This window comes from Amblyomma maculatum, chromosome 6 (genome assembly GCF_055883805.1).
Source record: "Amblyomma maculatum isolate TAMU_Amacu chromosome 6, ASM5588380v1, whole genome shotgun sequence".
NCBI classification, from domain to species: Eukaryota; Metazoa; Arthropoda; class Arachnida; order Ixodida; family Ixodidae; genus Amblyomma; species Amblyomma maculatum.
This window is the reverse complement of record NC_139349.1, coordinates 14,762,855-14,775,010: the sequence shown is the minus strand read 5'-3', so window position 1 is coordinate 14,775,010 and position 12,156 is coordinate 14,762,855. Positions and strand designations below refer to the sequence as shown.

Genomic DNA, 12,156 nt, shown 5'->3' with positions numbered 1-12,156 from the left:
ATTCTCCTTTCCTCTCTCCCACATGAGGCAGTCACATATACTCTCACTCTCTCTCTCCTGGCCTACCAAAACCCTTCCCCTCATCAGTGGTAGCATGGGCTGAGAAACTCTGAAGAGGAACACTGGAGCAACCGGATGCCACCATGTTAAGTGGTACTGTGTCCCCCGGGAGCCATATCAGCCTGTCCTGTACACCTGCCTGCAGCCTGCAACCGACCGAGGAAGGTACCCCATTTGGGAAATCTCAATAAATAGTTTGACTGCAGGGTATTCTTCAGTGCAGCATTCTTCACAGCCTGCAGATGTGGTCCCAGCTGCAGTGGAAGTTAAATGGTATGTCTGCTACATGCTCACAATGAATAGCCAACTTAAAAACAGCTGCAAGGTCATCACAAATGAAATGCAGCACAAGCACAGTTATTCACTTACTTGATCTGCTGCACAGAGAGAAGCAGCTCGCGCTGGCTGTTGAGCAGTGAGTCCACTTCATGCCGCTGCATCACACTTGGCGCAGACAGTGGTGGTCCACCAGGCTGCTGAGGCTGCACAGCACCAGCTGCACACAAAAGAGGGTGCAGAAAAAAGGGGTTGTGTCACGACCACCGCACAAGATGCAAGACAAGCGTGTGGAGTCTCACAAGCCACTGTAAACTTGTGATTCTGCCAAGCATGAACTGCCCGATACCTATTTGATCCCCTTTTGCAAGGCTTTACTGATAAAGGTTACAAGAGAAGCAAACAATGTTAAGCAAGGTAGTGGTGCATTTAAAGAAAAGTGTAGACATGTGTTGAAAAGCTCAAGCACTTTTGCGCCCTTGCTAACAAAAATGACAAGCTACTGAACACACATGGGGTAGGAAAATGAAAGTAGTTGCCCACTGAAACCAAGGAATGGACACAGTTGATCCCTCTGATAACAGCCCCATTTATGACAAACACTCGCTCAGTACAAACAATGCTACTATCACAATTTTCATTAGGCGTATGGCCCCAAATATCAGCTAGTATGAACATGCCCGCACACAACATTCAGTTGAAGCAAACACACAGATGCCAGGAACTCGCATGTCAGGCCACGCGCTGCGGCTTTCGTCACTAAGAGTGCCCTGTAAGTATCACCAGCTTCAAGAAATGATGAACACAACATTAGAGGCACACTCATCGGTGTCTACAGTGCCCCTTAACACATGGCCTTCAATCTTTTCACAGCGGGTCGCAAAGCAGTCTTTATCGAGCCTGTACGGAACTTCGGAAAGAGTTGCATCTCATCCTATGCTGGGACATGTCCATCAGTCGCGCCAGTTATTGCCTGCACTGCATGCACTCATTGTCAATCCTTAGCAGCTAGATTCAAGCTTAAAGAGCTGGAGCAGCTGTTTTGCCCAATCTGCATGACTGTATAGCACCCGGTCAAAAGCAGATTAGTTCCAACACTGCGTACAAGGTTCCCAGGAAGGCCCAATTTCAGGAAGGCGTTCGTGCTGTCTCTTCTACCTTCGTCCATGTTTTTCGTGCACTGGAATAATGTCTCACCATTCTCTTCCACTGCATACATGCTAAGTAAACTCACCAAGTGCCAATGTGCTTTATTTATCCCAAATTTGATTACAGCTGAGACTAAAGCTAGGAAGGAGTGCAACATTCCATGTAGTACGTGAAAACAGGCTGCCACCATTGCTTCTGCCCCATATGCAGTGCTGGAGTGATCTTTTGCGGAAACTTCCACAGTAAAGACAACCTTACGTGGCTTAAGCACTGTATACGTAGACCATACTTTGTGGTATGTACCAATTTCTCGTTTGGCTGATATATGCGAACAAACCTGCCAACCACACAGCGCTCAATCTACTATAGAGGATGCCAACAAATACTAAGATTCGGTGAAAAATACTAAAATATTTTTATTATTCAAAATCTTTTTTGAATGATGAAAAACAGAGCAGTCTAAACTAGAGTTCCGAAAAGTCACATAAACAAAACTTCAGAAAGACTTATTTGAAGTGAAAGGCTGGGACAGTACTAAGGAGGTTACTACTTTTGCCTTCCGCAGGAAGTCCTTGTCGAACACCTGATTGAGACAAATTACAGACTATTTATTTGACAATTAACAGTTGTTATGGGCCTCTTTTTGACATGAAGGAGCAAAACCTGGTGCACGTCTTCTTGACTTTGCTAAACACTCTTTCACACTCTGCATTACTGCATGGGAAAGCAAGAATGGCTAACATAACTTTTGAGAGCTTATGATACTTGAAAGTATGATAAATGTCCTGAAGACTGGCAACAAAGTGCCCTGCTCGTCTATGCACTCCTGAATGGTTATTTCTAGTCTATCAGAAAAGCCATGAAGAGACACTCGGCTTGAATAGTGGCTTGGTCCACTTCAGAATTAAAATACACACTAATCTTCTCGCTAGTGTCAACAATACTCACTAAATTCTTATTCTTCTTTGCACTGAAATGAAGCAGAATTTTCTGACAACCGGCATGCACAGTATTCACATCAAGCGGCAGTAGGTGCAGAAAGCGCACCCTTCACCTTTGCTTTATTTTTGTATGCACAAAAAATCCATTGAATATTTGGGCATGAACACTTGAAAGTACTTCTTGCAGACATCTCACAATCGCACCTGCAGCAACTACGCTACCAACACAGTAAGCCGAACTAACAGCTTAGCAGCCTCGGCTAGCCGAAAAGTCAACGATTGCGATGACAATGTAGTCGTAGTTTATTGAACGGGCATGATCTGTTTGGAGTAGAGGCGCCGACAAGGGATGTGGCAAACAAATAAGATGTGCCACGGAGTACACAGCCCGCCATAAGACTGCACAAGCGGCCCAAAACCAGCTGGGTACGTGTTTTGGCACGTCTACTCGGTCTAACCCTGCTACCTTTTTTTCAGTCAACACACAAATCAAGAAAAATCATAAAATGAGAGTGGGCACTACAACACTCATAAGAAAGCACTGAAAATCGGGCGCTTTACTATAAAAGCGTAAAACTTGGCAGGTATGTGCGTGTAATTAAATGTGGTCTTTTATCATGTGGCCCAACAGTCATTCCCCACCCAACATTGGGCGTGCTATACGTCTATCAGCACTGGCCCTTGTCAAAATCACGACAACAGAAAGCGACTTTCAAGAACTGCTGGCCTCCCCAAGAACATGACAAGCTGAAGGGACACTTGCCTGCCACTCCCTGCTGCTGCTGCACAGCCGAGACCAGGGACAAGGTTCGCTCCTGGCGACCCAGCATTTCGTCCAACTTGCGGTGCATGGCCTTGAGGCCCTCGAACATGTGCGCTTGGCCCTCGAAAATCTGGCGCAGCTCGCGCTGCTGCGGCGTGTCGTAAGGCTGCTCGGCACCCCCGTGCTCCATGTCGTGCTTGGCGGCTTCCTCGGGGTGCTGCTTGCGGTACTCCTCCTTCTGGCGCTCAAGCTTGTCCTTGTACTGCTCGTATTCACGTGAGAACCGTTCCTTCTCGGAGTCTGCAATGGTCTGTGCAGCAGCCGGCTGCTGGCCCTCAGGATGTAGGCTGGTCGTCAAGAACTTCAGTGCGTCATGGTCGTCTGCAAAAGGAACACTCTACGTGTGAACACACAAAACTCCACATCAAGGAAGGGCTGCTTGGCATCACGTTACGTTATGACCAGTGTACGACAAATATCAATGAGGTGAACAACACTTCTGTGTCTTTTATGAAGCTCTGTAACGCAGCGCATGCAAGTGCAGCTTATTTGCATGACCATTTCATATGCACTGTAAAGCATAAGAGATTATGTGCCATAGTATATTGTTCATGTGTCTCTGCTCTTTATGTGCCTCCATGTTTGCACAGTAGAACGCTCCTCTTGTCTCAATGCCACTTAAAAAGCCAGCTTCTTTCACATGCAGTCAGCAGATCAGATGGCAGGGCGAGAGCGAACTGATCTATAACTATAGGTGAGAATGGTGATGGCTGACCAGAACGACTGCCTCGGGTTCGATCCCCGGACCAGGATGCATTTTTCTTTACCTATGAAGTTTCTGAGAAAGCTGCATAGCTTTCCTTTGTAGCCATATGGCTATGCTTGGGTGGATGTCAATGAGTAATTACTACTCCCTTATTCATACATACTATTCACAGAGACACTGCACTGGGCATGCTACTATCAAATTCCCTGAAGTGATGTTTAATGCAACTTTTGGTGCGACATTAGCTGCAACAGGAGAGGTGACCCCTAGAAATAGTTGTGTATAGCTGCTTCTCACCTGCGAGTCCTCCTGTTGCAGCAGAAATACCAAAGTAGCCATTCTGGGGCAGGAACACATTCTCTGCCCGGAAGCACATCTCGTAATCAGCATCATTGTTGGTATTGCCACTGTGGAACAGCACCTGAAAACAAGCACACCGCAACATCACTCAAATTTTAGGCTCAGACAGCCACAACCAATGCATAACAGAGAAGAGAAGCACTAAACCTAGCTACAAAGCTTTGAAGACCGAGGTGAATCAGAGCAAAAGGGCGATTCCTCAAGAAGGCAATCGCAGTAGGAGACGGCAGAGTTGGGTGGTTAGAGGAGGTTAAAGAGCCGGCATGGATTGAATAGGCCCAGCTTGCACAGGAGGGAGTTAATTGGAGATCATTGGGACAAGTCCATGTCCTAAAAAGGATGTATACCTGTCTGTGGCATTGAAAGACTGAGGCAGCATAAAATAGACAACTGCTGCCTAAACCTCGCCTGCTCAGGAAGTAGTCTGTTCGCAAAAAGAATACAATATGGAAGCAGTGGGAAAGAGCTCACCGTGAGGACGTTCTGGTAGTACTCTATCTTTGCACGCACTGGGAAGGGCTTGTTGCGGAAGTCCCGTTGACAACCACCTAACTGTTGGTTCACACCATCACTGCGGGAGGCAACCATCATTCATTCAAAACTGCCGCCAAACTTCTGCACTGACATGACAAAGAAGCCCCCACCCTTACCTTCAAAGGAATGAGACATGAACTGCACCAGTATCAAGCGAGCTGGTACGGATCCATGGGTACGCAATTTGTTAAGGTCCACACATGTTACAATGCTTTTACATTCTGAATCTCATTGTGGTGCCTGCTTACAGTTGCTCTTGAAACAATCAATTCTTCAAATTGCCCACAAATATGCGCAGGTCACACGTTCACTCGCTGCAAGCCCACTACTGAAGGTCCCTAACTCAGCGAGAAGTGCAAGTACTATGACTAATAGAGAAGCCAATTGCAAGACAAGACATTAACTCCAAATCAACTTTGAAGCAGCAGTCTGGGGCACATAAATGTGCACTGAAAAGCACACTGTACATTTTACTCCCTCTGAGCTGATACTACCAGTACGAGCTTCACTATTACTAAAGAATATTTCTCTTGCAATCCACAGCTACACAACAATGACATACTGGGCTGCACTGCTTGGTATCTCTACTGGTTACTATTTTTACTCTGGTCTGCGCAATTTGCAAAAATAAAGATCAGTCTGCAGCTACCAGATGCACAGAGTAAACTGCTGCAGTGAGAGAGAGAAAAATTTTGCTGGCAGTTGCAAGTATTGAGCCACATAAATGAGGCAGGGTGAAGCTGCTGCTCTCGTCATGGCAACAGTTTGCTTTTACACGGTTTTAGCATTTCTTTCCCTCTTCTCCTACTCCCCATTCTGGAGGTGACACAGCCCTGCAGGTGGCCCCCCTATTGTGGGTATGTTTTGTGCAGAGCACCAGATAGATCACTCAGGCATGTATTTTATCTGTGAAACAACTCACATTCAAATGGGGCTTCTTACACTTACACTTTTACGGAGCTAGGCTTCGCCACCTAGCTATTTAAGGAAACTGCAAGTGCATATGTTACAATTTGAAAAGAGCTGAGTCCTAATTGGGGATTTTAATTTCATCATCAGCCTGACTATACCCACTGCAGGGCGAAGGCCTCTCCCATATTTCTCCACTTAACCCGGTTCTATTTAACCAGATTTTAATTTACCTGGGGTTAATTGGGAGCTACTTCAAACATGTTTGCATCACAACCGAAGTACCGATGTCATGTTTAATATAATGCTAGCGCATGATTTGATTCAAGTGGTGAATAAGCCAACATGTGTACAGGGTTCGAGCAGATCTGTTTTAGTATTTGTAAAACGTGATATCACTGACGAGTACGCTTTTACAGGCTAGTTGGTGCCTAAGCATACTGGCTTTTTGCGCAAAAGAACCAGAGTGATATCACTGAATACAGTACAATCTCATTACAAGAGACATGTTTACAAGAGACACTCGGTTATAAGAGACACAATGAAAATGGTTTTGTTGGTTTTCCTATGTTTGCCATGTTAACAACACTGCATACAAAAGACATGGTTACAAGGGACACTGTTACTGAGGACGCTGTTACGCTTTTACAGGCTAGTTGGTGCCTAAGCATACTGGCTTTTTGCGCAAAAGAACCAGAGTGATATCACTGAATACAGTACAATCTCATTACAAGAGACATGTTTACAAGAGACACTCGGTTATAAGAGACACAATGAAAATGGTTTTGTTGGTTTTCCTATGTTTGCCATGTTAACAACACTGCATACAAAAGACATGGTTACAAGGGACACTGTTACTGAGGACAACTTTTGCAACTCCCTAAAGTAACTTCTTCACTATTTAGAAGAGACACAATTTACTCAGGTATGCTTAAATACCGCAGCTGACTCATACACACTTGTATGAGCAGCAGTTTAGATTTCCTTATCTAAATTCTGTTCCATATCAGTGTCCTGTTTTGTTGCAATACAGGAATCAAGAAGGAGTGCCTCCTCTTGACTTTGAAATTAAAATGTTTCTGTAGTTTCGATCACACAGGAATGTGATGACAGTGGCTGAAACAATGGGGACATTTTGACTTCCCAGTCAAGAGGAGGCACTCCTTCTTGGTTCCTGACATATTGTAACAAAAAAAGACTGATGTGAAACAGAATTTATATAAGAAAATCTAAATTGCCGCAAATACGAGTTCGTAAGAATTTTTGGATATTAGAGACCTTGGTTACAAGAGACATCTTTTTGAGGTCCCCTGAGTGTCTCTTGTAACGAGGTTTTACTGTATTCCGTGCATGTTGAGCAGGGGCTCTCTGATCATTACCTCGTGGGTGTTTCCTTTTCACTTTCAGCACTTAAGAAATACCAAAATTCATCGATTAGATCATATAAAGATTACTGCCGTGCCAATGACGCCTTAATCGTAGAACATATCGAAAGCTGTCTGCCTGAATTCGATGACACAGACGTCTGCGTCCTGTGGGATAGATTTAAGCGCATGTGCCACTACTGCAATGGTACCTTTGTGCCGAGCAAACAAAAGAAAGTTAACAAACAGACACCCTGGATAACACGCGGTATCATACACCAGAAGCGCAAAATAAAACGTTTAAAGAAACAATGATCGCAACCTGGTGTCATCAAAAAATTGCAGGAAACTCCCGCGCAATCACTCTGTGTTTCTAAAAATCACTATTTATTGACGTCTCTGCCGAACTTTATAAAGAACGCACCAGAAACGTTCTGGAATTATATAAGCGCAAAAAAGACTTTTTTTGTCTACGATATCGGCCCCCAATTCCATAATTACTGACCAGGGAGTCATTGCGCAGCACTTTAACACCTACTTTCAAAGCGTATTTTCAAAATCTAGCTCATGTACTCCTTCAGCCGCCCAATCTTAAAACGCAGAAGTAAAATTTGTTTTGTTACGCTGGTGTATTTTCTATGCTTCTGAACTTGAAAACCAAAAAAACATGCGGCCCCGACAACAGTCCAAACATCTTCCTACGGCGATATGCAGAACCATCGACAAAGTTCTTGTGTCTACTGCCTAAAACATCTTTGCAAACTGGAAAGTTGCCAGATGACTGGAAGACCGCTCGAGTCGTCCCTGTACCCAAGAAAGGTAATTGTTTGCTCTTGGCTAACTACCGCCCTATTTCCCTAATTTCTTCGTGTTGTAAATTAATTGAGCACATTGTTGTCGATCGCATAAATGAATTCTTAAATCTACACTCTATCTAAATTTCAGCATGGTTTTCTTAAAGGATATTCGACAGTAACTCAATTAATAGCAATCGTTCATTTGCTTGCAGTTGCCCTAGACAGTAATGGTCAAGTTGATCTAATATTCCTAGATCGGAGAGGAATCAGACGGTCTTGCAGTTACTTCTGGAGTGCCACAAGGGAGCATACTCAGGCCTTTATTATTTCTTATTTATATTAATGATATTGTTGAAACAGTTGTTCCTGGTGTGGAGATTCATTTGTATGCAGATGACTGCGTGCTGTACCGGGGTATTAGATATTCGAATCACCAAATTAATCTCGAGATTTTCTAACTAACGTTTTTGCATGGTGCCAGAAATGGGGCATGGTCATAAATAAGGAAAAAAATTTCCTTCGCGTGACATGTAAAAAAAAATTATTTCTTCACAGGTATCACCTTGGGAAATCACCATTATGTGAAGTATCCAGATTTAAATACAGTACAACCTCGTTAATTCGAAGTCATCGGGACCGCGAGAAATCTTCGAATTAAGCGGGTTTTCGAATTAACCGAACATACCAAGAAATAAGACTTAGGCAAAAAAATTTGTTGCAGGAACGTGTTACCTTTATTCGGCATATTTTGAATTACTACTGAAAGTAATCAGAGACGCTGGTTTGCCGCGTCCGGTAGTTTACGGCTTCTAAGGTCATGCTCTCGAGTTGGTCAAATAGACGAAACATATCTGAACTTCCACCGCGGCACTCAACAAAACTGCAGATAACGTTCAGCGATCCGATAACTTCACCAAGAGCAGGTGCTTGGGGAGGCTCGTCGATGTCGTCGTCGCTATCGTCGCTGTCATCGCGCATATTCGTACCAGCAGTGATCTCACTCTCCAAGTCAGAGTAGCCAGTCTGCTCTTCGCTCTCAATGTTGATAAACACATAAACATGCACCATTCGGAGGCGCAATGGGAGGCCACTCTGCAATGCTCTGATCTAGAGACCCAGCGTAGGCTGGTAACTCAGGCAAGAGCGGCAGCCCAGGCCACTGGGGTCTTGAAATGAAGACTCCACTCACTGCCCCCCCACCCCTTTTTTTTTTTTTTTGAAATAAAGTTTTCTCTCTCTCTCTCTCTGCGCAGAGCGCATTGATGCGGTTGCAATACTCTGCTCCTTCTTCGTCAAGAGTAGTAGTACATGGGTGGTCTGCATCGGCATCAACAGTGCTTTCACTGGAAAAACCAGAGTGTTCTAAACACCGCCTGATCAATGTGGGCTCCACTTGTTTCCAAGCGTACACCATGAGGCATATGGCTCCGAGGAGGTCGATGGAGTACTCCTTGCCATTGTCGTAGCAAAGGAGCATACGCTTGAGCAGGTGGTACCGATAAATCTTCCTAGTGTGGTGAATGACGCCTTGGTCCATCGGCTGTGAGATCAAAGTGGTGTTCGGAGGTAAAAATACCATCCTGATGGCCTGGAGATGTGGGATGTCGCCATGTGCCGGGCAGTTGTCGACGACAAATAGGCAAAACGGCAAAACCATCCATTGCTGCACTTAAATTACTTGTGCCCAAGTTGTAGAGCTAGGTCGTTGGCCTTCTCCTGCAGTAGCATTCCATCGACGGGAAGGTGGGCAGCATTCTTTCTGCAGGCAGCGAAGCAGAGCAGCTTCCACATCTTGATACGTGGGAGCCCGCACTCGTGACCGCTTCGAAGAATAGGTCTTGCCGTAAGCCTCTAGTATTTTTGACTTGTTGCTCAATATTGTGGACAACGTCGAGAGGGGCACGCCATGCCTTTTGGCCAACTCGGTCTTCGAACAAGCGCTCTTGCCTGCTTCCTGGATCAAGCAGAACTTCTGCTGCAGCGTTAAAGTCTTGTACTTTGGCATTTCTGCACCGCTACGGTCACAAAGCTAGCACTTCTGCACAGTCCCGCCCAAAAAAACGGCACAGTAGCCGACCCCTAACTACAGCGCACAACACAAAGAAATGGCGCAGGCGAGACCGGCGCGGCGGTGGTGGTGGCGTACTTGCAGCGTCGGAGGCACGGGGAAGAGTGGGCGAAGCACACCAAGGGATGGAGTGGGGGCGAGGTCACGTGATAAAAACCGGTATGCCCACCATGTTGAAGTGAAGCACGTCTTCTCCTCTGCAGGCGCGTGTTTCGGCGGTGCGCGAGGCGCACTGTGGACCGATTTTTGTGCAGAGAGTGCTCCGGCTGGGGCGCTTCGCCTATAAATCATCACCATTACTATGTGGCTTTGCCTCGCGGCTCCGTAGGGCCGTCGTTTCGCCGGGTTTGCGGCGAAACATGGATCAGGCATTGCCGCATAGCAGTCCAAATTTTCGAATTAACCGGGCTGGCGCAGGCCGCCTGTTCGAATTATCCGGCCAAATTTACATTGGAAAATACGGGACCGCAGAAAACCTTCGAATTATCCGGGATTTTGAATTAACCGAGTTCGAATTATCGAGGTTGTACTGTACCTAGGTGTAACATTAACTAACAACCTGTCCTGGAATTCACATGTTACGAATATCTGCTCATCCGCATTTCGCAAGCTATGTTTTCTGCGAAACAAACTTTCGAAAGCACTAGCTGATGTTAAATTACTCGCCTATAATTCATTAATCAGGCCTAAACTCGAGTATGCATGCGTGGTGTGGGATCCTTATACTAAAACCGATGTTGAAAAACTTGAAAGAACTCAAAGAAAAGCCATAAGATTTATTTATTCAAAGTTTTCGCCGTTTGATTCCCCATCTGCGCTAATGAATATGGATAATATCGAGCCCTTTGAGACAAGAAGAAAAAAATATCCGTCAAAATTCCTTTCCTTGCTCATAAATAACAAACTGGCGCTTGATCCTGCATCCCATGTATCCTTTTTAACTACATACCCTAAAAGTCATCATAATCCCAGTGTCCATACTCCATACTTTGCTCAAACTGACACATTTAAATTTTTCTTTCTCCCACATACCAAAGCAGAGTGGAATCTTCCACCACAATGACTGACAGCGCATAGTCATGCTGCATGTTTCATTTTGTTTATTTTGTTCATTTTACTGTGTGCCTCTGTATTTGTAATATCTACTTGTGTATTTGTTCTGCTTGGATCTGTACATTCATCTACCAGTATGAAATAAATAAAATAAAATAAATAAAACAAGTTTTATAGTTCCATTTAACAAAAGTTTTGAATTACTGAAATCTGAAACGGGGCTTTATTTCAATCTGCTATAATTCTGCCTTCACTCACTCAATTTTTCTACAGAGAATACCTGTGGCTTTAGGAAAATTTACATATCGGACATATAGTGTTAAAGGAGAGAACAGAGCTCTCCAGACTAAATGGCATAATGCATTCCCCCTGACCTGCCAGTCACAGCAGCCAGCAAGCAGTTCACAGTCAGAGTATTTCTCAGCCAATTCCTAATAAAAAAAAATCCATGCCAAATGCGAAAACTTGAAAGCTTCAAAGCCCACCTTTCATGCTCGTATGTCTTGGTGCCATCGTTGACCATGCCCATGATGTAAGGGTTGTTGTGCTGTCAACAATAACGAAAAAAAAAAAAGGTGTGAAATAGTGTTCAGTACTGGTAATCAACACTGTTCATGAAGTGGCCTATGCACTCCATTTTACTAGAAAAAATACGATAAATTGCCAGTGCAAAGTCACTGGCTGAAACTCTGCACTCTTTCAATAGTGCCTGGAGAGAGAAGTTGGCATTTTCCACACTGCCATTACACATGGCACAGCAGCCACAAATACAATAACATTGCCAGAAAATCACAGTGTGTAGTGCACCTGGGCCAAGACAAGCTGGCCACGACACTGCACCAGTAGCACTGCAATACCTGCACACTCAGTAAAGTGACATGATCAGTGTCGAGATTGATGCCGCGAGGCTGCCTTCCACTGAGCCGGACACAAGCCACAGTGCTGCGGTACTTTGCTGCCCGAGGAAGGCTGGCTGGCCGATGTGTTCGAATTAGGTGTAACATGTGCTCATGCACTCAAATTGCTATTGTCTTTCTGTGATCGAATGTGTGCGACTTATAAAGGATTCTAAATCAAGTCTCACTAACCCAGAAGTTTGAATTAGCTCAGATATAA

At 44.8% G+C, this 12,156-nt stretch overlaps 1 protein-coding gene across 1 annotated transcript in view; it reads right to left on the bottom strand.

The window, feature by feature from the left end:
• ergic53 (lectin, mannose binding protein ergic53) overlaps nt 1–12,156 on the bottom strand; it is a 34,690-nt gene that overhangs the window by 10,642 nt on the left and 11,892 nt on the right. The window contains exons 5-9 of the mRNA XM_084606121.1: nt 11,526–11,587; nt 4,787–4,886; nt 4,253–4,376; nt 3,190–3,570; nt 430–556 (exon numbers count right to left, since the gene is read on the bottom strand). Coding sequence (XP_084462247.1) covers nt 430–556; nt 3,190–3,570; nt 4,253–4,376; nt 4,787–4,886; nt 11,526–11,587 — 794 coding nt within the window. The remainder of the gene's footprint in view (nt 1–429; nt 557–3,189; nt 3,571–4,252; nt 4,377–4,786; nt 4,887–11,525; nt 11,588–12,156) is intronic.